The 27,861-nt window shown below is 39.3% G+C and overlaps 3 protein-coding genes across 3 annotated transcripts; 1 reads left to right on the top strand and 2 right to left on the bottom strand.

Annotated features, from left to right (window-relative positions):
• Nucleotides 1-55: 55 nt before the first annotated feature.
• Nucleotides 56-5,497, top strand: LOC308408194 (kelch-like protein 33; the record flags this gene model as incomplete). Its single annotated transcript, XM_080900345.1, has 5 exons — nucleotides 56-1,109; nucleotides 3,649-4,585; nucleotides 4,674-4,841; nucleotides 4,975-5,189; nucleotides 5,292-5,497. The coding sequence occupies 5 exons, from the start codon at nucleotides 56-58 to the stop codon at nucleotides 5,495-5,497; spliced, it is 2,580 nt and encodes an 859-aa protein (XP_080756471.1).
• A 3,020-nt stretch (nucleotides 5,498-8,517) lies between these two features.
• On the bottom strand, nucleotides 8,518-13,347 carry LOC308391837 (kelch-like protein 33; the record flags this gene model as incomplete). The annotated part of the gene is made up of 4 exons (XM_080874594.1): nucleotides 8,518-10,451; nucleotides 11,227-11,397; nucleotides 11,500-12,448; nucleotides 12,528-13,347. 4 exons carry the CDS (start codon nucleotides 13,345-13,347, stop codon nucleotides 9,932-9,934), a joined length of 2,460 nt encoding a protein of 819 aa, XP_080730720.1. The 3' UTR covers nucleotides 8,518-9,931.
• Nucleotides 13,348-14,446: 1,099 nt separating this feature from the next.
• LOC308391761 (protein mono-ADP-ribosyltransferase PARP14-like) lies at nucleotides 14,447-27,515 on the bottom strand. The gene is made up of 15 exons (XM_080874501.1): nucleotides 27,290-27,515; nucleotides 25,543-25,706; nucleotides 22,836-24,905; nucleotides 22,068-22,304; nucleotides 21,761-21,985; nucleotides 21,546-21,612; nucleotides 21,112-21,255; nucleotides 20,930-20,989; nucleotides 20,658-20,831; nucleotides 20,335-20,473; nucleotides 20,177-20,232; nucleotides 18,542-19,237; nucleotides 18,236-18,369; nucleotides 17,972-18,149; nucleotides 14,447-17,865 (listed from the first exon to the last, which is right to left on the bottom strand). The coding sequence occupies exons 1-15, from the start codon at nucleotides 27,462-27,464 to the stop codon at nucleotides 17,585-17,587; spliced, it is 4,800 nt and encodes a 1,599-aa protein (XP_080730627.1). The 5' UTR covers nucleotides 27,465-27,515; the 3' UTR covers nucleotides 14,447-17,584.
• Nucleotides 27,516-27,861: the final 346 nt, after the last annotated feature.

Here is a 27,861-nt window from a genome sequence, read left to right as displayed (position 1 = left end):
TCTGGCAGTTGCTAATTCCTGCCTTGAGAAGCAGTAGGATGTATGGAAGAGAGTGATGGAGAAGAGAAGGAGACGATTGTGGGACAGGATAAGATGCTGGATTAAAGCAGAGGTGTGTAATAAAGAAGAAGAAGAAGAAGAAGAAGGGGTGGAAGAGAATGGTGAGGATGCTGACAGCAAGGAAGATGATGTGAATGAGGAAGAAAATGAAGCAGGAGGAAATCAAGATGAAGAAGTGCAGGCAAAACCGGAGGTGAGGGATGCAGAGGAAACTGAAGATGACAAAGGAGAAAGTGGTTCAGAAACAGAAGGTTCTGATTTCACAGTTTCTGAAGATAAATATTTTAACAAACACAGAAATGAAGATATCTCTGAAACTCAGACTACTCTGGAGTGGAATGGAGAATTCAACGGTGAAATATTGACAGATGAAGAAGAAACTGTCACAGAATCTTGGGAAGCTTGGGAAGAGGAAGCTTCTACAGATGATAAGGAAACAGAACCTTCAGTGGATGAAGATGGGGATTTTAGTGATGAAGATGACATAAAGACATATTTCAAAGATGATTACCCCATACATGTTTTTCTCACCTTGAATGAATTCAGGAGTTCATCCGTTCTCACCGACCTTACTTTGAGGACAGAGGATGGGATGCGTTTCTGTGTGCACTCCCCAGTGCTGGCTGCTGTCAGTTCACTTACCTGTGATAATCTAAAAAGAAGCAAAGCAGGAAACAAAAGAGCTGATGAAAGAAAAGACGATGACACATGTGTTAGAGTTCACCCGTGGTCAATCTCTCTTGGTCCTGAGGTAGAGCATGTTGGGTTAGAGGCGATTGTGGAGTTTGCCTACACTGGACAAATACCATTCTTAAACAAGGATAATCTGGACAAGATAAAGGCTGCTGCTCAAACACTGGGTGCACCAAGGGTTCTCGATCTCTGCACTGAGGAAGAAGAGAAGTCCACAAAAACTGGAGGGGATAAGAAAAGGGAAAGTATTTGTACTGCACAACAAATGACGATCAGCCTTCAGTCCATCCAACAGCTGTGGATGGACAGAGTGGGATGTGATGTGACTCTGGAAGCTTGTGGTGGATTGCTTCATGGTGAGTAAGGCAAGGCAAGGCAAGGCAAGTTTATTTGTATAGCACAATTCAACAACAAGGTGATTCAAAGTGCTTTACAGAGACATTAGAAACAAGAACAAATAAAAAGCATGATTTAAAATTGAATAAAACAAGCAAATAAACTAACTAACTAGTTAACAAACAAACAAACAAACAAACAACAGTATATAAAATCAAAACAGATAAAATCAGAACAGTAGATAAAATCAGTAGTTAAATGTAAGTTTTGAAATTTAAGCTTAAAGTGTGGATTTGGTGCTTTATTCAAATGCAGCTGAGAACAGGTGAGTCTTCAACCTGGATTTAAATAAACTGAGTGTTTCAGCTGATCTGAGGCTTTCTGGGAGTTTGTTCCAGATATAAGGAGCATAAAAGCTGAATGCAGCTTCTCCGTGTCTGGTTCTGACTCTGGGAACTGATAAAAGACCGGATCCAGATGACCTGAGGGATCTGGAAGGTTCATACTGGGTCAGCAGGTCATTGATGTATTTTGGTCCTAAACCATTCAGAGCTTTATAGACCAGCATCAGAACTTTAAAGTCTATCCTCTGACGGACAGGCAGCCAGTGTAAAGACCTCAGAGCTGGACTGATGTGGTCCACTTTTTTGGTCTTAGTGAGGACTCGAGCAGCAGAGTTCTGAATGAGCTGTAGTTGTCTGACTGATTTTTTAGGTAGACCTGTAAAGATGCTGTTACAGTAATCAAGCCTACTAAAGATGAATGCATGGACTAGTTTTTCCAGGTCCTGTTGAGACATCAGATCTTTTATCCTTGATATATTCTTGAGGTGATAGTAAGCTGACTTTGTTATTGTCTTAATGTGTTTTTCTAAGTTTAGGTCTGCATCCATCACTACACCCAAATTTCTCGCCTGGTTTGTGGTTTTTAGATGTATAGATTGAAGTTCTCTGGTGACCTGTAATCGTTTTTCTTTGGCGCCAAAGACTATTACTTCAGTTTTGTTTTTGTTTAGCTGGAGAAAATTGTGGCACAACCAGTCATTGATTTCCTCAATGCATTTACCAAGAGCCTGTACAGGGCCTCGGTCTCCTGGTGACATTGTGATATATATTTGTGTGTCATCTGCATAGCTGTGATAGTTTATTTTGTTGTTGTTTATAATCTGTGCCAGTGGGAGCATGTAGATGTTAAACAGAAGGGGTCCCAAGATGGAACCTTGGGGAACTCCACATGTGATACTTGTCTGCTCAGATGTGAAGTTACCTATTGATACAAAGTATTTCCTGTTTTCTACGTATGTTTTGAACCAGTTTAGTACAGTTCCTGAAAGACCTGTCCAGTTCTCCAGTCGTTTGAGTAATATGTTGTGGTCAACTGTATCAAATGCTGCACTGAGATCCAGTAAAACTAGGACTGACATTTTTCCACTGTCTGTATTCAGACATATGTCATTAAACACTTTGGTCAGAGCGGTTTCAGTGCTGTGGTTCTGTCTAAAACCTGACTGGAAGGCATCGTAGCAATTATTCTGTTTTAAGAAGTAATTGAGCTGTTGAGAAACTGCTTTTTCAATGATCTTACTTAAAAACGGGAGATTTGAGATCGGCCTGTAGTTGTTCATTTGTGTCTTGTCAAGATTGTCCTTTTTCAGTATAGGTTTGATTACAGCAGTTTTTAGTGATTCTGGAAACACACCTGATAATAAAGAAAAGTTGACGATCTGCAACAGGTCTGACTCTAAAGTCTTTGAGACCTTTTTGAAAAAACTTGTTGGCAGGACATCTAAACAGCAGGAGGAGGAGTTCAGTTGACCTAAGATGTCCTCCAGGTCTTTGCTGTTAATAGGTTGAAACTGTTTCATGGTGTTTAAACAGTTTTTTGGTGGACACAGTACATATCCTGGATCTGCTGTTGATGTACCAATTGCTTGTCTAATTTTTTGGATTTTTTCAGTGAAGAATTTGGCAAAGTCATTGCAGGCCATGGTCGAATGAAGTTCAGCTGCCACTGACTCAGGAGGGTTTGTTAGCCTGTCAACTGTAGAAAATAAGACCCGAGCATTATGGCTGTTTTTAGTGATGATGTCAGAGAAGTAGACCATTTAATGCTGTCTGGATGCCCACTTTAACTTTTACCTATTTGCTCAAGTAAATTTCTGTGTTGTGATACATTTTCTTTCATCCACAAGTAGGTCCTCAATCAAATTTAACATCACTTCATTCATTGCAAAAGTGACTATATTCAATATTAGATAAATGTGTATTGAGAATTTTACCATCAAATATACATTTTCTTAAGATGCATCTATAGTTCTGCCAAATAAGTTTTCAGGTTGTTCATATTTCTGTTTTTTTGCAAGGCGACTACTGGGTGGTCCAGATTTCCATATTGTGGAACATTTGACCATCAAATAAATCTGGATTTACATTCTGCACAAAGTGTGTAGTAAACATACGTTGGGCCTTTATAGGCTTCATCTTTAATGAAGTACATTATAAAACAAGCATGTGACCTGGATATGTTAGAGATATTTACTCATTGATGTCTTTCATCTAGTCCACAGAGTTATCTTGGCTGTAAGCAGTGATTACTTCCGTGGCATGTTCACCTCAGGGATGAAGGAGTCCCATCAGCCTTTTGTGACCCTTCCCTTCCTTTTGGCATCAGAATTAGAAGTTCTAATTGGCTGCTCTTACAGTGGCGCTCTACCTATGAGCTGGCAGTGCATCTTTGAGATCACCAGCACTGCTCTCCAGCTTCAGTACCAACCTGCACTTTCCTTGTGCTACAATTTCCTGTGTCAAGAAATTAATCCTCAAACTTGTCTGGATGTGGTATCTTTTGCTGAGGCCTATGAAATGCCACAGCTTCTTGAATTTGCTGATGATTTTGTCCTCCGGCATTTCCAGATGGTGGCATGCACCTCAAAGTTTACGGACCTGTCAGCTAAAAAGCTCTTGATGTACCTAAACAGTAACTCACTTTATGTTCCATCTGAACTTGTTATATTCAAAGCCGTGGCAGCTTGGATCCAAGCAAAGCCCAGGATAAGGCTCAGACTAGCTCATGAACTTATGAAAACTGTCCAGTTTCCCTTGATGACATTCAAGGAATTCAAGGAAGTGCGATCTCAGACCATGTGGTGTAATCCCAACATGGCAGAGCTGTATAAGGAAATCTTTGAAGATTTCTGCTCCAGTGAGAGTGCACAGCATCAGTTCCGCATCTATATGCCAAAAGAGAGTCTCGTTCTGATTGGAGGTGACCAGATTTCGGAAGACCTGAGCAGCCGCAGCATCAGCAGAGAACTTTGGTTTGGGAATTCCCTCAGGAATCACATAGGGGTAAAAAAGGCATTGGAGTGGAGAAAGCTGGGAGAGATGCCTGAGCCAGCAAGATTCGGGCATGAGGTGGCTGTCCTAAAAGGACGATTGTATGTGTTGGGAGGCAAGAAGTATTATGGCATTGGTGACACCCTTAATAATGTTTACAGGTAAGAGCGGTTCATTGTCAACCCTCCAAAAGCAATAATAACATATACTTAACTGTTTCTTATATGTGCATAATTTCACCACTTGTAGATATGACCCTTGTGAAAACAGCTGGGAGTTTCTGGCTGAAATGCAAGAAAAAAGATGCTCATTTTCAGTGGTTGTACTTAATGAAAAGATATATGCCATCGGCGGACACAGTGAGACCGATCCTATAGATAGTGTTGAAAGATACTGCCCATCTACAAATTCTTGGAGGTAGGTTGGGGAGAGCATTCATTGTTCATTACCATGTCATTACATTTCTCCTAAATAAGCTGTTTAAAATTATTCAAAACTTTTCAAAATATTGTAGTTTGCTGTCACAAATCACTCATCTTTTCTTTTTCAGTTTCACCTCACCCTTGGATCTGCCTCTGAGCGGTCATGTAGCAAAAGTTACCCAAGGACAGATCTTCATAACAGGAGGGGAAAATAATGATTACCTTTGTGTTGCATCCCTCTTTCTGTACCATCCAGAAACAGGAAGCACCTACCTGGCAAACATGGCTTCACCTCGAGCTCATCACTGTATGGAGATCTTGGGTGAATATCTTTACGTGGCAGGTGGAGTAACCACTGATGATACCATGACTATTGTTGATCAGCTATCTTGTGAAGTGTACAGTCCAGTGGCTAACTGCTGGACTGCCTTTGCATCTCTGCCAGTGTCGCATGTTGGAGCAGGAAGTGCCATTTTGGAGGGAAGGTTTTATGTGCTGGGTGGATACAGTCAGGAGGACTACACCGACACTAAGGTGGTGCACCGCTATGATCCTGCCAGACAGAAATGGGAGAACATGGGAAAGATGCCCGGGCCAAACAATGATATCCGTGCATGTCTGCTGTGTTTGCCAATGCATTTGCGACTATAAGACATGGTAATAAATCTCATTATTATTTATAATCACAAGAGGAGAATATCTCATTATAAAGTATATGAATTAAGGAGAGATACTTTGAGCTGAACCGCGTAAAGGAAATGAACTGGAACTGTTAATAATTTAAATTAAACAATATGTTTTTCAGTTTTCTGAAAGTTTTTGTCAAAATATCTATCTGAATTTTCTTATTTTCATATAGTGTGTGTGTGTGTGTGTCAGATATTTAGTGTTCACTTTGGCATCCGATTTTCTTTGGTTATATAACACAAGGTTTAAATTTGATATGAATTAAACTGAGCTGTGTGTGAGTTCCACAGCGGAATGCAATAACAAGGTACGATCACATGAGGGAGCTCTCTGCCTCCCCTCTTGTCTTTACCAAACTTTGTGGTGGGATGCTGGTGAAAACAGCTGTCACTGTAAAAACTGTACACAAAAAGGTTGTTTTGCATTTATTATTCTGAAGAAGTTTCTCAATTTATATTTGCATTAAATTCTACTTGAAAATAAACAACAATGAACTGAGTCCTTTAATAATATAAGTGCACATATTCAGGTAAGTGCTGAGGTAATATTAGGTCAGATCATTAGAAGTTTACACAGAGATAAAGAGATTTGATGACTAATGCTGCTTTAACATTTTAAGACAATGCATAAACCATGAAAGAGTAAAACAAACAAACAAACAAAAAACAGGTTTTGTGGCTGTTTAGGTTATTATACACCGCTGTATTGACCCCACAATTCTACGTGCACCCAATCAACTGCAACCAGCAGAGCTACTGCATTGCTGCTGCTGCCAGTGCCGTCTGCTGAAGGGCTGTCATATGTTGAAATTTGACTGACATTATTCTTCACAAGAATAGCACCTGCTGTGTGAGTGTGAGAGTAGTAGAGTAGTTGGAACTACTGCAACTGAGCAGAGACCATTCACTGGTGCTGTGAAGATTCCTGCAACAGAATAAAGGAAATATATTGTTTTCTTTCTGTCCAGCCAGCCTGGCTGTAGCTCAGACTGTAGAGCATCATGCAGGGTCATCTGCTAATTGGAGGGTTGGTGGTTTGATCATGCCAAATATAAAAAGCAGTGGTTGGGTGAATGTGGCATGTTGCATAAAGCGCTTTAAATGCTCCAGGGGAGTAGAAAAGAAAAGTACTGTATTATGCAAAATATAGCATTCGGAAAGCGATAAATGGGTCCAGCATTGAATGTGTTTATCCAATGAAAAAATCTGTTCAATTGGTCGCCACATTCATGTTGTGAAGCAGCTGAGTTGTGGATTTCAAACCCCAGACTGTGATTCAAATACAAATACTTCTCTTTTGCCTTCATCCACTCACTGATGTCCGTGTCGCCTTTCTGTCCACATCCTGGCTCAACAAACAAGAATCACAACAACAATCACCTGAAGAACTACGAGGTTTTTTTTAGTCCCGTCTTAGTTTGTTTCTTATTACTTAAAATAGATAAAGCTGAAACCCTAGAATTTCATGGCACTAAATTAGTAACGTACGGTTATGGTGTAACCTGGGTTCTCTAGCATATCGAGACTATCTCTCCACACAGTGTCTCGATATGCTAGAGAACTCAAAATTTTAAGATGATAACCAAAACTTTTGAAATCATAACTCAAAATTACACTTACCTCTGCTTGCTTTGCACAGAAGCAAACTTCCACACATCTCCCACAAAAATCAATTCTTCTAAACTAATATTCATATTTACTAATTAATTATAATACGTTAGTAACACTTACACTAATGTGTATGCTGTGCTTGTTGTCATGAAAAGGTTGTCTGATTAAATATAAAATGATCTGCTTTGTGTTGCTTGACATTTTCATTGCTTGACAAGTTCATAAAAGAAATATCAAAGAACTACAGCAATGTTGGAAGCAACATTTTCTACAATAAACTTTTTAAGGACTTTGGACCAGTTTGATTAATATATTATGCCTTTTACTAGTGGTTTTTTTTTTCTCCATAAATGATTTAGAGAAAAAAAGAAATTCTGTTTACCACAAGCAGTCCTTTATAGTTCACCAGTTCACCTTCATGACACTGACTATCACAGCTACACTTCAGGGGCCATCTTGCTGAAGAATCGGCATTTCCAGATGAGCGCCTGGGAATTTGGAGGACTGGATATCACCGGCAAATCTATTGGTTCAACATCATCCTGTGGAGAGCTGGTTTTTCTGGTTTAGCCATGTGAAAAATGTTTCAGTGTTTCCTTTTTGTCATGGATTTGCCCCTCTTCTTTCTTCTTATCAACTATTATTATTTTGTACGATACTAAATCAGCATCTGCTTTCGATGAGAAATCTGTTTGGTTGTACAGGTCGAATTTGGTTAACTTTGGTCAAATTTAAATCTAAAAGGGCCAGGTTCAACTCTCTTTTTTAAAGCAATTTTGAACATTTTTTGTGTATTTAACTTAGATCGTCCTACTGTTTCTTCCCATATCGCAGGTTGGCATGAAAGGATAACCAAAAGGTTTCAGCATTTTACATTTTAGCAACATTTTACATTCATGGATTCATTGTGAGTACAGGAGGTTTAATTGTTTTTTTTATAAAAACATTAGGAATCATCACATATTGGAGTCAAAACGTTTTAATAGTAATCATATAGTAAGTTGAAACACAAATGGAAAAACCAAAGCTTTCAAGCTGAGTCAAAGCCCAAGCCCAGGCAATAACACAGCACTATAGGCGGCAGCAATTCAATTTTATTTGTACTATATAACTTCAAATCACAACAGCATTAACCTTAAGGCAACTAAGCATTATATCTTTCCCTAGTAGTGGAAGTTTATACCAAACAAAAATATAATTCACTGTCTTGCATTCAGCTGTTACATAAACATTTAGAATCTCACAGAAGGAATGATCTTAGACTCTCAGATAGTTTGATCTGTTTGGACTCAGATAGGGATGGTTTGGAAAGCACATGGTCATTTCCTGGAAAGATTTGAATAGCTAAGCCTGTAAGAATATGAAACCAGATCATTTATCATTCAAAATGTCACTGTCATGTGGTGCCAATGAAAATTCTTCAGATCTAAAAGTTTAGGTTGTAATGCTTTCATCAACTCTGTATCACTTAATTTTTGCTTATTCTAACTTGACAGCCCCCCATCAGAGAGAGAGAGAAACTATCATATTTACACTACCAGTCAAGTTTGGGCACTGTCACTATCTGCAGAAGCAGACTGTGTGGAGTGAGGAGGTGGACCAAAGTGAGGACACGTGAAAATTAAACTTGATTTTAACAAAGGGCGAGCTGTTTATTGAAGGCTGGTAAAACAGTACAAAAACAAAAGGCAAAGGCACAACTAAGCTATAACCTAAACTAGGTGAGCTAAACATAAAGAACCTAGAACATGACAACCTGATGTGGAAAACCTGAAACACGAATGCTGCACCAAGTGAGAGTTAACAGTTATTAAGAATTAGCTATTACGATTAGCCTGTGGTCAAAGTAGTCATTCATTTCAAAATGATAAACTCCATCTATTTTCTTACCACTTACATATATATTATTCTTATTCACACACACAGGCCTAGATGCTGATACTAGATACTGGCAACCTTCTGGTACCACTGGTTGCAATTATGACTCGTAAGTTGTTCATGAAGGTTGATGGCAGTCACTTTAAAACTGATTGAAAAACACCAGTCAGTGAACCCCTAATAATTGCAAGCTGCTAGGGAAAAAGACTGCCTGTTGAAATTGTTGCTTGAGGCTACTGGCAGCTGCAAGGGAAATTTGGTCACAAAGAGATATGAGGTGCTGTACTAAAAACGTTCTTGCAATTACTTTGATCAGTAGCAGATTATCTGTATTTCTTATAGTTTTATATCAAAGATGCTGACTTATCTGCAAACACTCTCCAACTGCTCTTTGTATGATAGTGAAACCATGAAAGCTCCAACACATACCTCAATTAGGGAACACTTGCCTTCAAAGTAAAATTTGTGCCTTTTGAAATGTGTTGGTTTAACCAATAAGGTGTATTTTTCACTTAAACAAATGGTCACTGCTTCTGGTTTTCATTGCACTTCAAGTCTTACTACTGCTCTGCAAGCTAAACAATACATGCAAACAACTCAACATCTTCCATCCAAACCATGGTTGACTGGGATAAACTGGTTTTAACCAAAATAGTCATAAGGAACAGCCTTAGTGCAGCATCCTCTTTGCAACTGTCAGCAACCTCCAGCAACCACTCACCAACTGGTTGGAGAATACATATTTTTTCCAAGCAACTTATGGTTATCAAAAGGTTTGCTGACTGGTCTGTAGGCCTGAGTGACTGAGGCCTTAGATATCCACATTTGAATATTTTACTTCTATTATTGCAGTAATTTCAGTGTTTAAACAGACTGCCTAGTTGAGGAGTGTATCATTTCAATAAAACAGTTACTGTCTGAGGTGCTGGGGCAGGTGCATCAGACAAGCTCGGATGTCTGTAACAGCTCCAGGCAATTTGCCCATGGTCTCCCATCTCTGCATGATGGGATCAAAGCGGTGGACCAGTGCAGACTCACTGTAGTCATCTTGGCAATACCCTCCCAGTACATAGATCTTCTCCTCCATAACAATGGAGGCTGCACCAACATGGGGCATGGGCAGTGACGCAAAAGTAGTCCAGCAATCAGCCACAGTATCATATACCTCACAAACTAGTTGATCAGTGTAAAACTTCCTTAGGTTACAGACTCCACCGGCAACATATAGATGACTCTGTAGGACTTCCATGCAATGCTGGGCTCTATCATAGGTCATGTCTGCCAGGTAGATGGTTCCCCTCTCTGGGTGGTACAGACATGTGGAAACAAGGCACTCATATTTGCAGTTGAAACCTCCAGATATGAAAATCTCTCCATTAATGATAGCAGCAGCATGCCCACTCAGAGCCAGGTCCAGCGGTTGGACAAAGCTGTGAAACAAGAGAAGCCAGGCAGTCATGTCCAGATGGACAGTTGTAAGGAAAATATATATTTTTTTATCTGCCTTGAATCCAATATACCACAAAATGGCATTACTTGACATATATGTAACTTTAACAAAACAATTTTATCAGAAATGAGCATCATGTGAAATATAAACAAAAAGTGATTCAGCTGCATTTTCCATGAACCTTCCAGTTTACATTTCTGTGATGACAGCATGACTTTGGACGAGGTGAAGGCAGCAACTCGGATGAATCCTCATTAAAGTCTGAATGTTTAGATTTCATTCTTTAACTCACAAATGCTATAACTGAATGCTGTAATGATGTAATAGACAATATTTATGTTGTTTTGCTTTCTTTAACTTGCATTTCTGTTTAAGATGCACCACCATACCTGTGTAACTTTTCACCTGGTGAAACCAGAACAGCAAAATACGAATTTCTTTAAAACATGAGACATTTCTGGGATTACAGTAGTGTGAAAAACCCATTTTTTGGTGAATACTATAATTCAAGGGCAAGACTGACATCTGCTGTGGAAATCATGGTACTGCATTTGAATTTAAGGGTAAAGCATGAAAAACTTCTATCCATTATAACTATTATAAAACTTGACTCTTTTCATATTGCCTCAGTATTTTAACTTTGTTGGCTGATTGGTATGTCCACAATTTAAAAACAGATATATTATTCAAGCCCAGCTAAAATATCCATCATCCATTATTCAAGATTCTGTTTCATTTTAAATAACTAATTTTACCTCCAGGAGTCAGTGTCTGGGTTGTACATCTCAACACTGTCTACGTTGGTGTTGATGTCTTTATCTCCACCAATGGCATAAAGGTGCGATTCACGTACCACGACTGAGAGGTTACTTCTGCACTCCTGCATGTCTGCCAGCCTCTTCCAGCAATCATTCACTGGGTCATAACTAGCATGAGTGCGATAAAAAAAATAAAATGTGATATATGTAACAATCTGTTTTTGCGAATGTAAGAAGATGTATATTCATGGACTAACAGTTTTTATTTACCTGTAGGCAGTTTTCATAATGTCATCCTTTGCATAAAAGAAGCACCCTCCAATCACATACAGCTTCCCATCCATTACGGCAACTCCATGCCTAAACTTTGGTTTATCTGGAATCTCAGTCAATCTCCTCCATTCAATGTCCTTCACCAACCCTGTGCCACTGCGTAGGGAGTTTGCAAACCACACTTCCCTGCTCGGTATGCGCTGACCAACATCTGGATTCAGTTGGTCTCCTCCAACCAGAACTAGAGTATCTTTTGGTCGCCTGATCCGCCAGTGATCCTGGGACTTTGGAAGGCTGAAACCAAATTCTTTAAGTGCTGAACCATAAAGTTCCACCTCTTTGTTGCCAAAGCACTCCATGCGTAGATTAATGGCTCTAACCTCTCTGAACTCTCGAAAGGTCATGAGGGGGAAGCGAACTCCAGTCATGAGTAAGCCTGCATGGGCCAATCTTTCTTCGGGATCAGCCTCAATCCATGAGATTACGGCTCGAAATACAGCCAACTCTGAAGGTACACAAAGGTCATCGCAGCGAAGGAAGCTTAAAAGCTTTTCTGCTTGTAGGTCCTGAAACTTTGTTGTGCCTGATACTTCCATAAAGTTCCTCAACACAAAGTCATTGGCCTCCTCAAGAAGTTCTGATATTTCATATGCTTCAGCAAAAGATGCCACATCCAGGCAGGAGCTTGCCTGGATCTCTTTTTTCATAAAGTTGAGGCAAATTGATAGAGCAGATTGGAATTGAAGCTGAAGCGCCATGCAGGTAATCTCAAAAACAGAGTCCCAGCTAAGTAGAAGGATCCCACTGTATGAGTAGCCAATAAGAGCCTCTAATTCAGATGTAGACAGGAAAGGAAGGGCAACACAACTCTGATGGGATTCCCTCATTCCACATGTGAACATGCCACGGAAGTAATCACTGCTTACTGCCAAAACAATTCTGTGGACTGAAGAGAGACAAAAGAAAAGCTTAAACTTTGACCACTATGATGCATTCATTAGGATATCAAAAGCAGTTGTACTAACCATGGAAAAAAGTTCCATCCACGTCCAAAATGACATCACACCCCACTCTATCTGCCCGCAACTGTTCAATGGACCGAAGAGTAGTTTTTATTTGTTCTAGAGCAGAGATGGTTTGTGCTTCTTTCTTGAAACATTCACTGTTCTCCTTTCTTTCCTTGTTTTTGCAGATGTCCACAAGTCTTGGAATTGCAAGAACTTGAGCTGCAGCTTTGATCCGGGCCATATTATCATTGTTCAAAGATGACACAAGCCCAGTGTAGGCAAACTCAACAACAGCCTGAAGCCCAATATGGTCAACCTCTGAACTCAATTGCATTGACCACCTCTGGACTCCATCTTTGTCCTCACTATTGTCAGATTTCTCCTCACTTTTATCCTGTAGTCTTTCCAGAAAGAAGCCACTGACAGCAGCCAAGATAAGGGAGTGCACTTGGAAGCTTTTCTGATTTTCAGTTGTCAATGTCAGGTCTGTAAGAAGAGATGAATCCAAGAATTCTTTCAGAGCTACAAACACCTCTTTAGGGTAGGTTTTGTTGTGGCATGCCTGGACTTTATTCTCTTCAGCTCCCAAGCTTTCAGCGCTTATGTGCTCCGCAATTCCCTCCTGACTAGTACCGTTCATTCCATCTCGAGTCTCTTTTTTGTCACTCCTACTTGTCAAGCCCATTCTCGAATCATTGTAAGCAACAATTCTTCGTAGCTCCCGGTTGTCCTGTTCTATACCTTCACCACCTTCTTCAACAACTCTTTTCCTTCTCTCCTTCTCTCTCCTCCACCATTCTTCCCACTCCATTGGCAAGTAACGCCTTGTAAACTCCATGTCATTGGTTATTTTCTTTTTGAGCAATAGCTACTTTTGTCTTTTCAGTTACTTATGCCATCCAGCAAAAAAAAAAAAAATACTGTTCTAATGATTTTTGCTACTTCCTATTTAAATCCCCCCTGTCGTTCTCTGTCTTGGTCTCAAGTTCACTTTCTGCATAAACAAGCAGCTATTTATAGCTACTGGGTCACATAGGTTTAATTTCAAGTGAGGCTTCACATGGTTTGTACTGATTCAGAATAAGGAGAATAGAGTTTTTTTCTGCTACAAACATTTCACATTAAACAGGTATTAAACTGAATGACAGCAATTGGCCTTAAATATAGTTAGGTTCTATTAGTGATTATTAAAGAGAAAATATTTTACAGTTCTCCAGTTACTTGCAGTAATGGAACTTTTTTTCTTAGAAATAGGGATTGATACACAATGAGGAGGAAGGATTTGATGGCATAATCTCTGGGAGATCTAATTGCAGTGGGAAAATTGTACAATACTGCACAGACCTGAATTAACATCACGTAATTGACAGGGGGATGCATAGGGTACTAATAATAAGTAACATTAAAACAGATGCGCACTATTGACTTATTCGATTTGTTATCATAATCTCTTTAGTAGACAGTAGTAAGAGATACTAGTCTTAGATTTCCACAACATTGCTGGTGCAGCATAATTCTCTAAATGCTATGTATTAAAATTTTGAGTCTTAAGTAAAACTGCTTAAATTTGCAATGTTTTGTAATTCAAAACATTAAAATAGATACAATGTGAATCTGGTGGTTTTAAGGTTGGTTGATGGTTACCACTCGTATATTAAATGAATAAATACCCTTGCAAAAAGGTATCATAAAGAATTATATAAAAGATCTGGCATCTTAAAAGTGCCATATCTAGAGTTAGAGTTAGGCTTTGGGTGTAAGCTTTGGGCTGTGATGATTGTACAAAACAAAACTCAACTCTAATCTTAACCCTGGACAGACACAGATGTCAAGTGGTATAAACATCCAACCAGTCTATGGCTGAAAACTAAATGTACTTTCATGAACAAATGTCACCAATCTATGCGGTACATAGTTTTTTATATCTAAGACACACCAATATCAGTGGTCAATAATCAATAGTAACTTTATTGTCCCCAATGGGAAATTGATTTGCAGTATCAAACAACACATACACAAGAAAAAAAACATTTTAAATAGTTAATATTTTACATGGGGATAAGCAAAAACAAAGAGGAGCTAAAACGTGGTCATGCTGTTATCATAGTTTCTATATCTCTTAAATTACTTTTACCCAACCCCTTGTTTCTCCTACAACCCTATTCCCATTCCACGTGCAGATAAAAAGCAGGTCAAAGATAAAGTCACGTTTTCTGTTTGTAATCTGGTGAGTGTGATAAATGTATATTCCATTTCCAATGCTTTATTTAACTCATAAAAGTCCTGAATAACAAACTGGCAATAAGGAAAAAGGTTAAAGTTTATTCCATCATCATAAGATTATATGATGTTTTTCATCACTTTATTTCTAATAATTAACCCAGACCCTTTTATAAATAGGTTCTTTACACCGTGGTCATCAGTGAAACACACAAATCGGAGAAATACCATCTAACCTGGAAAATGGAGAGATTAACAGTAATTATTCTTATTTGTTTACTTGCTGGTTTATCTGAATGTGAGGAAACGGGTGATCAGAATGAAATCAATCAGAACCTGATCACTGAGCTCTCATATGAAGATACTAAGGCCGAGAACAATAACGACGTGTCAGCTGACCCAGGGTCTGAAACAACAGCCCCTCGGACAGTAAGCAAAACAACTGACCATCTATGTGAACCCAACATCTATATGGTGCTGAAGGAACTGGGGGCTCTAGAAGAACGACAGAAAGCTACTGTGAGGGCTCTTGAAGAAACAAACAGAAAGCTGGAAGCCAGTGAGAAGAAGGTGGCTGCACTTAACAGCACACTGACTGAGCTCAGGACAATGTATGAAGGTAATATTTGGTAAAAATTAACTGAATGAATGAATAAAAGTAATGAACTTTACAGTCATTGTGCCATGTAACTTTTCATGAAGTCTATTTTACAAAATAGTCTTTTATTACTCATTTTTGATGATTGTTGTTACAAAAGCATTTTAGTTATAATACTAAATTTAATTTATTGCAGGCGAAAAATTAAGCATTAGGGAGGTTCACATGTTTGGTGCCTACAGACAGATTTCTTCTATTTTAGCTTCTCTTCATTTGATGTCTGTAAAACCCAGAATCAAATTTGAAATCCTGTCACAAGGAACTCACGGCACAATATTGTCCGAACAGAGTACTTAGTCTCAGGCTGCAGACTAACTTATGGTTCTGAGTTTGTGAGTAGAATGGGAGGCAGCGCGTTCAGCTCTCAGGCCTGTCTCTTATTCAACCAGCTTCTAATTTGTGTTTCAGGTGTCAGGTATAGTACACTGTCTACTTCTCTCTTCTAGATTAGGTTTAATACTTTCCTTTTTTATAAAGCTTAGTGCTCAGGCTGCTGGAGGATCTCCAATTCTTTTCCACTCCCCTTGTTTAATTCCCCACATGTTTATATGCCCTAACGCATTAAACTTTTTCTTCTCTTTTTGTCTCATCTCTCTCTGATATTATTGAATTCATACTTAGTTGAGGTGAAAGGTGACTGTTTTCTGCTGAATAAATACTGGCTAAATACTAAAGCTCAGAATTAATCGAACCAAGGCTCAAACCAGATCTGGTGAAATACAGATGTTATTATTATTCTAGTAAAGTTTCAGTTCTTGTGAGCTTCACTGCTGTTGTACTAACAACAAAAAGAAAAGGTGTCACTGTGTGTTTAAACAATTCTAGCTCTATAACATTTAAGAATGGTGGCAACATTATAGTATAATAATAAAAATATTAAATAATTTGAAAACTGATTATTCTTGTTATTGTTACTTTTATTTATTTATTCATTTGGAGGAAACAAGCTAAAATATATTTTCTGGTGTTTTTAGGACAACGTCAGGTTGCATTTTCTGCTGCTTTACCCACAGAAGCCACTATTGGGCCAGCAAATTTTCTTTACCCTCTGGTGTACAGACATGTTCTGTACAACGTCGGAGGACACTACAGTCCTGTAACAGGTTAGAAACCAGTGTGGCTGTGTGTGTGTGTGTGTGCACGCACGTGCCTTCCCCCTGTTCTGCTGCTGAGAATTTTATAATCTCTAAAAAGTATTTCTGTTCAGTTTGTTCTATTCAGCAGGAGCATTATTGGATTAATTGCTGTTACTTTCTGGTTGTTTTTCGATGCAGGGTATTTTACAGCACCAGTTCAAGGAGTCTATTATTTCACCTTTTCTTCTTTCTGGTGGGGAGGAAACACTGGAACCAGTGGTGGCAGTCTGTACCACAATGGAAACCAGATTGTATCATGGTATGGTCACAGTCGGGCTCATCCCATCAGTGGCTCAAACAGTGCAGTCTTAATGCTACAAGTTGGAGACAAGGTCAATGTTCGTCTTTGGGATAACCGACAGATCAGTGATAATGGAAATAAGTACTGCACATTCACTGGATTTTTGCTTTTTCCAATGTGAAGTGGCATCAGACAAAAATGTGACGTGTCATTTTTTGTACACTTTATTTTCTCTTCTGAAAATGTTGTATTTGTTTTTTTGTGTGGTTGACAAAGATGTACTCCATCTAATAAAGATGTTTTAATAACCATGAACCCCCCCTCCCCAGTCTTATAAATACAGTATTTTTTTATGTTCTTAATCCTTACCTATTTCTAAGTAATTATGTAATTATTGTGGGAAATGCAAAAAAAACCCCACAATTGTCTATGCTATGGTATCTATGCGAATTAAAACTTAGTCTTTTATTTAAAATAAACGGTTCTATTCAGGAACATTTGTAATAAAAAAAAGAACAAAAGAAGAGGGAGTTATTTTTCACATCACAAGAACTACGTACTGTAGAAACTTAATGGCTGCTGGGAGCAAATGAGGCAAAGTTATGACTCACAACCGTTCTTAAAAATCTCTCAAATACTCAGTTAGCTGAGATGAAATCTTATTCACTTTAAATAACTACTACATCTGTATTACCGGGATACATTGCTTAAGACAAAATCTAAATAACAAGATCTAACATTGACTCAGAGTAGAAACATTTACACTATAGTACATTTCTTTGACCCCACAGTGTTGATGCATGACTTCCCTCAGTCCTTCTCACTTGAAGGTAATGAGGTATTCTGGGTAGGCCTGGTCATCATGGAAGATCACAAACATGCTGGGCTGCTGCTGGTTGTCCACCAGACTGTCGTAGCAGTCAGTGGGATCTGAGCCTCGAGGAGGAGGTGAAATCATGCTGCTCTTACCGACCGTGTAACGGCCAGTCAGGACACGAACAACATACATCCTCTTTAAGCCTGATTTGTCAGCTGGGGAAAATCCGTTAGCTGAATATGCTGCATTGACAGCAAAGTAAACTCCTTTTCCATACTTTGCAGCTGTAATGAAATCACACAAAAAACCCAACAAAAATTAGGATACATTTTAGGAGCATGTCCTTTCTTGCTGAGGGATTTAAATGACATATTATAAAAGATGCCTTACCATGTTTTCCTGCGTGACCCCTGTCAAATCGGTCCCGTTCAATGCATTGGCATGACTCTGCTGTCGTGCCATGGTAGAGAGTCTTCTCACCTAGCTCTGCTTGTCCATTCTTGGCAAATATACGCTGCTTACACACACTGTAGGCGTTCCACAGGTAGAGGTTTTGCACACGCTCAATCTGAGGTCAGAAAACAAATTAGTCAACTGCCTCATGTTTTATGTTAAAATATCTTAGCAAGCATGATTTCTTGTAAGAATACTCACTTTGCAAATGTTGAATTTGGCTGTTTTCAGGAAACCCTGGGCTATTTCCCAGTATTCCTGTGAGGTAGGCTGCAGTTCTACCTTCATGAACAATTCTTCCTGCATAGGATCCCATTTAACTGGCATCTCCAATGCTAAAGTAAAAACCAAACAAATGAACCATATGGTTAAGGCAAGATACTTTCCTGAAATAAGTAGTGAGGCAAAGTTTCTACATCACAAAAGGGAATGGTCTTAACACAGGTGACTATGGTTAAAATAAAACAAAACAAAACAAAAAAAGAGAACCTAGAAAATGTGACAAACCTCCAGACTCAATCCTTTTTAGCTTGTATGTCATTCCTGTCACCCCATTTGTGGCTTCTTGTGTCTTCAGGTTTACAGTCACTCTTGAGCCATCTGGTGCATCTATGTCAAGAAAGATTTTGTCCCGCGTATGAGCATACTCCAACATGTAGTTGTCACGCAGACTCACCTCCTGCCAGGCTCCATTTATGCCCTTCAAAGACCACTGCACATTTAGAGCTGTTATTGCTTCTTCTTTATCTTGAAAGTCTTTAAAAAGTGCTTCTTGGGTTGCTCTGCCTATGAGTTCAGTGACACTCAAAACGTCCTCTTTTAGGCCTTCCAGCACATAGACGTCTTTTCCTGACCCCGTCTGAGCTCTTGCTTCTGGTCTGACCGTATTTCCAGCGTTCTGTTGATGTTTCTTGTGCTCCAGGCTTATTCCAAAGACTCTGATTTTTGCCTGCACAGCCTCGAGCTCCATGGGCTCAAGCGCTGAAAATTCCTGCACGTCTACTTCCCTCTTTATCAGGTGCTTCTGCAGGATCCTCTCCAGCTCACTTTGGATGGTCTTGGTGATGTATGGATCACAGCTTATTACACGTATCATAGCTTGCTGAGGTTTAGAGGAGGCAAAGGTTTTTTCTTGTGGTCCCATTGAAGAGAAGAAATTTGATTGTTTCTTTTGCCACTTCTTGAGCTTTTGTTTGGCTTTTTCTAGAAAATGAAAAAAAAGCAGCAAATAAATGGGCAGTGGAAAATACCCAGTGAGTATCAGCTTCTGCTCTAGGGTCACTATTACTCATTTTGTGACTGCAGTTCAGGATCAAATAAGGTAGATAGACTGCTGTGAAGTTGCTTTAAATTTTCAATATTCCTAAAGCACAGGTTACTAATGCTAATGCTTTCTTTTGCTAATGTGTGCAAGCTAGCAGGCTACAATATTGCTGTTTAATACCAGAAACATCTATGGATTGTGGAAACTTTGTCTACAGTCCTGTCTACAAGGTTTCATCACCACCAGCTTAAATCTCTGATCTGGGCCTTCATCCCTGTCATGGTGGCTTCTTTTGGCGAATTTGTTGACAAAACGTGAGAATTGCTGTGTGGTAGCTGTAGAGCTATTTCAAGATATCAGTGGGTGAAATTCTAGTATTTCTTATCCTGGTACTTAACATTAATTACTTCATAAGCATACTTATTACTTAACCTCTGAGCTAAATATGGTCATTCTTGGCTCTTAAACCCAACATGGACAGTGCCAAAACACTAACATTGAGGCTGAGTCTGGAACCCAGTCAGTACTGTCAAAGTAACTAAGTCCAACTTTTATATATAACCTATGACATTAGCTCGCTATGAATCAAAGGAATGTTACTTGAGTTATTCTCACATCTGAAAGAAAAATTGCATTTAAACTTGAATACTTATTACATGAATTTCTTTAGAAAGTTTCTGAGATGTACTAGATTCATGAAAACTGCTGACAGCTGTAATTGTCAGTTAATTTTTGTAACTGGCAATTGTCAAAGATTTCTAATGCTCATTGAATAGTTTTTAATTTTTCATTGGAGTCCTGGTTTAACAAAGAAATCTTCATTAATGTTCAAGGGGAGTGCAGAAGGAAACTTTCCAAAATCTTAAATTACAACAAACCTCTCAGACTGATGCGGCAAGGAGTTATTTGTCCAAAGCGATTCTCCAGCTCTTTTCTGCAAACACAAAGCGGGTGATTTAAACGATGAAATATGATTGGGAAAACAATGCTTATGGTATAATGTACTCTCATGTTGTGAAGATGTTTTGTTTCAAACCTGAAAGCCTGGAAGACTGGTTGTTCCATGATGACAATGCGAATGAGTGAGAGAGAACTTGGTTTCATCTTTGCAATAGCTGCAGCTATCCCATCCAGCATGGCTTTACAAGCTTTATCATAGGACATACCCCCCACTCCTGATAGGATATAAGACAGTTATTGAGAAAATAATGTGCATTATACAATGTTACAATAATTGATTATATGCTCTACATTTTTTCAGTGGGCACTAATTTGCTGCTAATAAGATGCAGAAATAAACACTTCCACTTGCAGACTCATATACATATATCAGCATACACACAGGTATGGAGTACTAACCCGTATTGATGGCTGGGAAGGACACAGAGTTGTAGCCTTTGTTCTCACAGTGCACCAGTATCTTTTTGCAGTACTTGCGAATCAACTGAGGATCGCAGTTAAAGCCAACGTGGATGATTTCCTTGCATCCCAGCATTCCAGGCCCTGTGGTGACCATCCACTCTGATGGAATTCCTTCCCAAAGAAAGAAAGAAAGAAAAAAGAAAGATTAATCAATCAAAAACACAAATCTATAAAGATGTTTAGTGTTTAGTGTTATTCCTAAGACTTACTTTGAGCTAACTCTGCTTGGACTGATGGCCCTGCTGCTGTCACAATGGCTTTGGAGACACCTGCAGACACAGTTAGGTATAAACCTAGAGTCATTTTCAGTTTAAGCAAAATATAAACAAAACTCTTGTGGTCCTGTTTTCACATTTTTTGCTCAGTAATAAATACAACATTTAGATTATACCAGAAGAGTGAGAGAAATCAGTCGTATTGACAATGACATCGGTGCCCCCATTTAAGATGTCTCCACGGAGCATCTGAACCTTGACCGCACCCAACATGGCTGTGACCTCATGATCAGACAGAGAGACATGGCGGTAAAAGGACTCTAAATAAGAAAGAGTCATGGTTAAATATGATACAGTAAATAGTCACAATTTTCACAAATTGTTATAAAGCAATAAACAACTTTCTGCCTCCAGATAAAATATTGTAAAAAACTAAAAAATAATAAAAATATCTATTTATACATAAGTGTGTTACACTTATGTGGTGTTTTCCTGCCTCTTTGGAATCAGATAATTAATGTGGTCTTAAGGATGAATTCATTTAATTTCTAAAGAAGAAATTTACGCATGTTTTTAATTATTTTAAAATTCAAAATGAAAACCTCCCAACCTTGATCTGGGTTAATATCATTTGTGAATCCTCTGAGATGCAGATTTCCCTGCACAGACTGGAAGGCCTGCAGATAAAAACAAAGTGATGCTCTTTTAGTAGTCAGTTGTATTTCTTCTTGGTAGTGAAAGGTTGTCCACTGACCAACACATTTAGTAGCTAAACATTTTTATTTTTATTTTTTAAACAAAGGACTGTAATTAAATGGCCTTTACCTTGCTTGAATCTTTGTCACTGGGATGAATCACAACACGCACCAGGAAAGGTGGACTGTTGATTCTGTTCTTTTCAAATTCACCAACCTCCTCCAGAAGAACCCTGGATGCCACGCTGTGAGGAAATTGTAGGACAGCACCCGTCCCGAGCACAGGAAAGGCAACTGAACTAAAACCTCTGATCTGACAGGATGCCAGAATTTTTCTGATTCCCTGTCTCAGCACCTGGAAGATTAATTTATCATTAGGGTTGTAAATCTGAGTCACAAAAACCTATAACAGCACACAGAATTCCCTCTTAGTTCACCTGGACTGCTGTTCCATTTTGATTGTTGTCCCAGGAAATTAGGTTGAGGAAGACCACTGCTTTGCATTGCAGAGGAGGTAAGTTCTCCACCAACACTATTTCACCAGGCAGTGTCACACCTCCTGCTTCCTGATGAAACTTTGCAATCATCTGAGGCCCAATCACTTTTAACAGCCCACTTCCAACACGAGAAGAAACAGGATCATGGGCAACCATAGGAGATACGAGGACATCAACCTTAAATCAAAAGCAAATTTTATTCAGTTTTAAAGATCTTGATCATCATGTCAATTAATTTAAAAATCTAATAAATCAGCCAATAACTTCTTCCTTTCATACACGAAACAAATACAAATTTCCATGACATTGGTTAATGTGTAGTTATTTGTGAGCCCTTAATAAAATAATATGAAAATGCAGTTACTAATAATCTTGCTTTATTCTGCCTCACAACTCTACGTGGATCAGCTGGTTATATTTGTGATGCTCCACAAACATTTAGGCAACAGGGACATTACTGAGCGCCTTCTGTGGCTCAACTTTGCAACATTAATACTTGTAATGTGTAACCCTGTTTCTCTCATCTCTTGTTTACTTTTCAAATTTTCATGTCATATTTTTAGTCTTTATTAATACTGAGACCAGCATTTTAGCAAATGGCTAATATTAGCTGATATATGTAGGTGTAAATAAACCCCTAGTACTACTGCAGAACTGTATATTCAACCTTTATATAGAAATATTCAATTGTGCTCACTAGTATTTTACCTGTTGGTTCTCTAGTGTTCCCTGAACGATCTCCACTTGGACGCAGCACCCAGTAGAGCCAGCAGTGGCTTGTCCCGCTGTATTTGGGCCAGATGCATTTGGCTGGAGTTCGGTACTTGTCCCTCGAAGAATTCTGTCACACGCATCCCGCATGGCCCTCACCACCTCTTCTTTCTTATCTATTAGGATGATTTTGCTCAGACTTCGACCTCCCTGACTGCCAAACTCTTTAACAGCAGTTGCAATAGCCTCAGCGCACACAGTAAGTGGAACACAGAACAAACCCGAGCTGATACAGGGCATGGCTATGGATGTAAACTTCTTCATTTCTGCTAAATTCAGAGCAGAGCTGACAGTCTTTTCCAGTAGCATTCTCTCTTTGCCACCACATTTTCCATTAACAGGCCCAACTGCATGCAGCAGTTTCTTGCATTTCAGGTTTCCACCGGTGGTTATTGCCACATCACCTGTAGGGATTTTTCCAATTTGCTTCACCATGGCTCTGCACTCTATCTGCACCTGAGGGCCACCTGCTTTACTCAGTGCTGCAGCCACACCACCACCATGTTCCAGATCTTCATTAGCAGCATTCACCAGAGCATCAGCCCATTGTGTGGTGATGTCACCCTGACAGACCAACACCTGGAGCCCATCGCAAAGGTTGTATTTGGTAACTCCTGAATTTTTTCTACTAACATGATTCTGTTCTTCAAGCTGTATGAGACACTTGTAGGATTGACCAACACTTACGAGAGTATTTCGTCCAGCGAGACCTTCAAAAAACCTTACTGCCCCTGGCATGCTAATGCTGACTCTGTCCCTAACAAGGGACTGAAGAAGTGGACCCAGCTTATTCCTAAACTCAGTCACTTTTCCAGATGGGCCTTCCAGTAGCACCACTGGTCTAGAGGAAGATGTTAAAGGACGTAAGGTAACCTCTGAAGAGTCACACTTAAACAGCTGCAACAGGTCTGGTAAGAGTTCTAGCAACTCTGGGAAAGGGAGAGCGACATGTCCTTCTACACTTGCCTGGTCCAAAATAAACTGTGTGACAATGTCGCTCAGCTCTTCAACCTCTTTGCTGTGGCCCACTAAGTACACAATGCTGTCTGAGGTAAACACAACTTGAGCCCTACACTGCCCTTGATTCATCTTATTTGTCTTGGAATTAAGTTTTTCCCGAAGCTCCAGTGGCACAATGGAGCAGTTCGGAACTTCAAACCTGACATCCTTGAATTTTTCTTGCAGGTTTTTTTCCGCATCATCAAGTTTACCAGCTGACAGTGCAAAGAAAAGTAGCTCTGTGTCTCTTAACTCTATTTCCACCTTGTCACCGACACCTAAAAAATCACCTAGCACCCTTGGCCCTCCATACACCTTTCTGAGGAAGCTGAAAAAATGTGGGCTCTTGTCAGAAACTGTGCGGTCTAACACCAATTTCTCCTTATCGGATACTAGCTGTCCAGCCTTAAGAATCTCCTCCACAGTACCTGCCAAAGTCAGCTGACCTTCGTCACCCTGTGTGGCTTTCACCTCTGGAAAATGTTCTCCCAAACTTTGCTCAATCTCTCTCCAGAGGAGACGGAGTTTGGCCTCACCCAGTCGACGAATACTGTTTTGCTTCTCACTCTCACCTGATGCTGATCCAAGTTTACCTCTTATGCCCTTGACTTCCAATAACTTGGCGTTCACCTTAGACTGTCTCCCAACCACCACTGTCAACCCAAGCTCGCTGTACACCTTCACCTCATCTGTTGTCTTTGGAGAGTTCAAGGACTGGAGCAAAGCTTTGACATTGCGAGCATCCACCTCATAGTGGGACAGGTAGCCATCAAAAACCTTGTCTACCTCAGCTTTCCAGTTAACATCTGCAGCACATGGTTGATCTCTTCTGACTAAAACCTTATCTGGGAAAAGCTGAGCACTGCAGCCCACAGAGAAAAGCTCTGTCTCCAGTTCTTTTCCAGCCTTTGGACATTCACTTAAGTAACGGAGGAGATAGCTATCAATAGTTGGTTCGTATTCTTCACCACTGAGTGTCAGGCTTGATGCAGGAGATGACTGCTGATTCTGCAGAAAGATATGCCAAATAATGGTTGTTAATAATAAAAAGATATATTTCCACATTTTACCTTCATTAAGAGTTTTAATTTGTTTAAGTCTTAAAGATTAATATTATTTGAGGTTTTCAAGACTGGAAAAATACACTAAACCATCTTCTGTTCTTTCACAATGGTTGTTGGGGTGATATGTAATTCCAATCCATTACAATAGTGTCACTTTATGTTTCTTTTATGTTTTATTTTCAGAGTTTATTGAGCTTTTTTTTCTAGCAACTCTGCTGTTTACCCCTTGTGGAATCTCATTCCTTTGTGTGTATATATATATGTGTATATATATTTATGTGGTCTTTGTTTCTGTGACTCTGTCGTCATAAGTCATCTTTTCACACTTGCTTCTGAGTGTCTTTGCGCCATTCTTGCAATAAGATAAATAACATGCTAATGTTGCTTATCTATGCTTAACCTCTGCATCATTTTGTTTTTACTCATTTGGCAAGTTTTATACAGCTGGGTTGTCTTTTTTAATCAACAAACAAACTTTTTCAGTGTCTAACCAACAAAAAGAGTTGATCACTTTCTTTTTTCCTTTGTTTTCAGTTATATAGTGTTGCATTTACAGAGCAATAACACATTACAGAGCTGACCTGTGAAGAGCTTACATCCAGTTTGGGGCTAACTGGCTGGCCTGGAGACGAGGAGGATGTGGGAGAAGAGATGGGAGGTCCTGGGCTGTCTCTCAAAGTCAGAACCAGAGTACAATCTGGAAAGTTGAACTCATGCCGAGATTTTTGCAGGACTCTTTGTTGAGCTGAAACAGAAAAGAAGACATTGTCTTTAAAGCCCAGCTTTTATTTATTTATTTATTACCGCTACATTTTGATTGCATATGAAATGTGTGTTAACATGAGATACCCAGTCAGCGGCATGCTAACAGACTCACTCTTTCCGCTACAGGTGAATCTATGTGTATAAATGTGATTAGCACAGACAGGTGGTGACATTTGCTTTTGTTACTGCACATAAACCTTTCAGGTTCAAGGATTTTCACTTGACTTGAGTACAGTAAAGAGCAGGGTGCCACTGCATGCCTCTATTTCACTACCTTTATAACAGGAATGATATTTCATATACACAATGGAGAAAACATGATGCTTCAAAATAAATTTAGTTATTCTGCAGTGTAGAGCTAAAAAACAAGAAGTTTCAGCTTCTCAGTCATGAGGGTTTCAAGGATCTGTTTTTGGACCCCCGGCATCAGCATCAGTTGGATAAGTCTCCAGATCACGTGGTGTGCCGTTTCCTTACTTTCCCCTGGACTGGGCTAAAAACACCACAGCACTTTACAGGAAGGGCCAGAGTCGTCTCTATTTTTTGAGGCGACTGAGGTCCTTCAACATATGCCAGAAAATGCTGAGGATTTTCTATGAGTCTGTTGTGGCCAGTGCGATCCTCTATGCTGTTGCATGCTGGGGGAGCAGGCTGAGGGTCGCAGATGCCAACAGACTTAATAAACTAATCCGTAAGGCCAGCAATGTTGTAACACCTCCCACCCACTCCATGACATGCTGGTCAGTCACAGGAGCACGTTCAGTGAGAGACTGAGATTACCGAAAAGCATCACTGAACGACACAGGAAATCATTCCTGCCTGTGGCCATCTCCCTGTACAACGCATCCACTTAACACACTGTTTACTGCTACAACTACACATGTTTCTTTTCCAACTATTTATTTATGAGTGACGTATGTATGTGTATATATGTATATATTGTACTATTCTTAGTTAGCGTATTGTCTGTCTTGTCTTAATGTTGGTTTATAATGGAGCACTGTAACAAAAAATAATTTCCCCCAGGGATCAATAAAGTATTCTGATTCTGAAGCTTGTCACGTGGTTGTTGTAGGGCCCGTACCACATCTGCTTTACTTTTAATTAGAATGCCAGCTCGTTTGTTTGCTTGTTTTTCAGTAGGCTAATGTTCTTTCTTGGAGTTTTAGTTGTAATCTAATATCTTTGCGCAGAGTTTTGGATGTTTTTTCTTTCAATATAACAAGCGACGATTACGTCTTACTGGTTTGTGACACTTGCCCTAAACAAAAAGAGTGAAAGTGAAACTATGCTCTCTTGTTTTTCTAAATGGCCACAGTGACGCAGTGACAGATACTTTAAAACATGTACTTTAAAAAATAAATACACAGTAAAAATACTCTGTCGTATTCAAACTGTTCACATTCATTAAAACATACAAAAAATGATGGACAATAATCGATTAATATAAACTGTTTTCATGCTTACTTTCGCTTTCCATACTTTCATTTTCATGCCATCAAAATAGTTTTCACATTAAGAGATCAAAAAAGACTCTTATTCAAATCAGTTCACTTGACTTACCATCTCGCTCCTTAAACGCGACGCTGTAAACTTTGTCGTTCACGTCCGTCACCGAGCCGCACTCACCGCCGCCCGATTTGCGACGAATATGGAAATAGTTTTCTATCCTCTTCCTTTGCTCTGCGCTCAGTTTGGAACACTCGAAGAAAACGGGATACTTGTAAATGTCCCCCATAATGTGAACTGGAAAGACTAAACAAACTCACACCTGGAGCGAAAGCTTCCAGCAGTCAGAGGCTCAACAGCCCAGCCCATACTGTCAAAGCTTCTTAGACGTCACCAGCCGTGAACGGCATCGTTTCCTCCTTCCTCACTGGAGAACTGTATTATTTAAAGAAATTAAATCCAACAATAGCCTCAAATATCGCTCTGGGAAATACTGAAATAAAGGGTAATTACTCTATTAAGTATGTAGTATGAGGAAAACTTTCCTCCACTTTTGTGCTTCAGCATACGATGTTTTGTCTTTCTTTCTTTCTTTTTTACACAGATGAAGTTCCGTTTCTGACCAAATTTATAAAAGAAAATTGCATTTAGTGTTTTTGCTAAACTGTGACGTCTTTATTATTCTC

This window comes from Rhamphochromis sp. 'chilingali' (genome assembly GCF_963969265.1).
Source record: "Rhamphochromis sp. 'chilingali' genome assembly, chromosome: 1".
Classification (NCBI taxonomy): domain Eukaryota; kingdom Metazoa; phylum Chordata; class Actinopteri; order Cichliformes; family Cichlidae; genus Rhamphochromis; species Rhamphochromis sp. 'chilingali'.
Note: the sequence above shows the minus strand (reverse complement) of the source record. Positions and strands in the feature narration are given on the sequence as shown.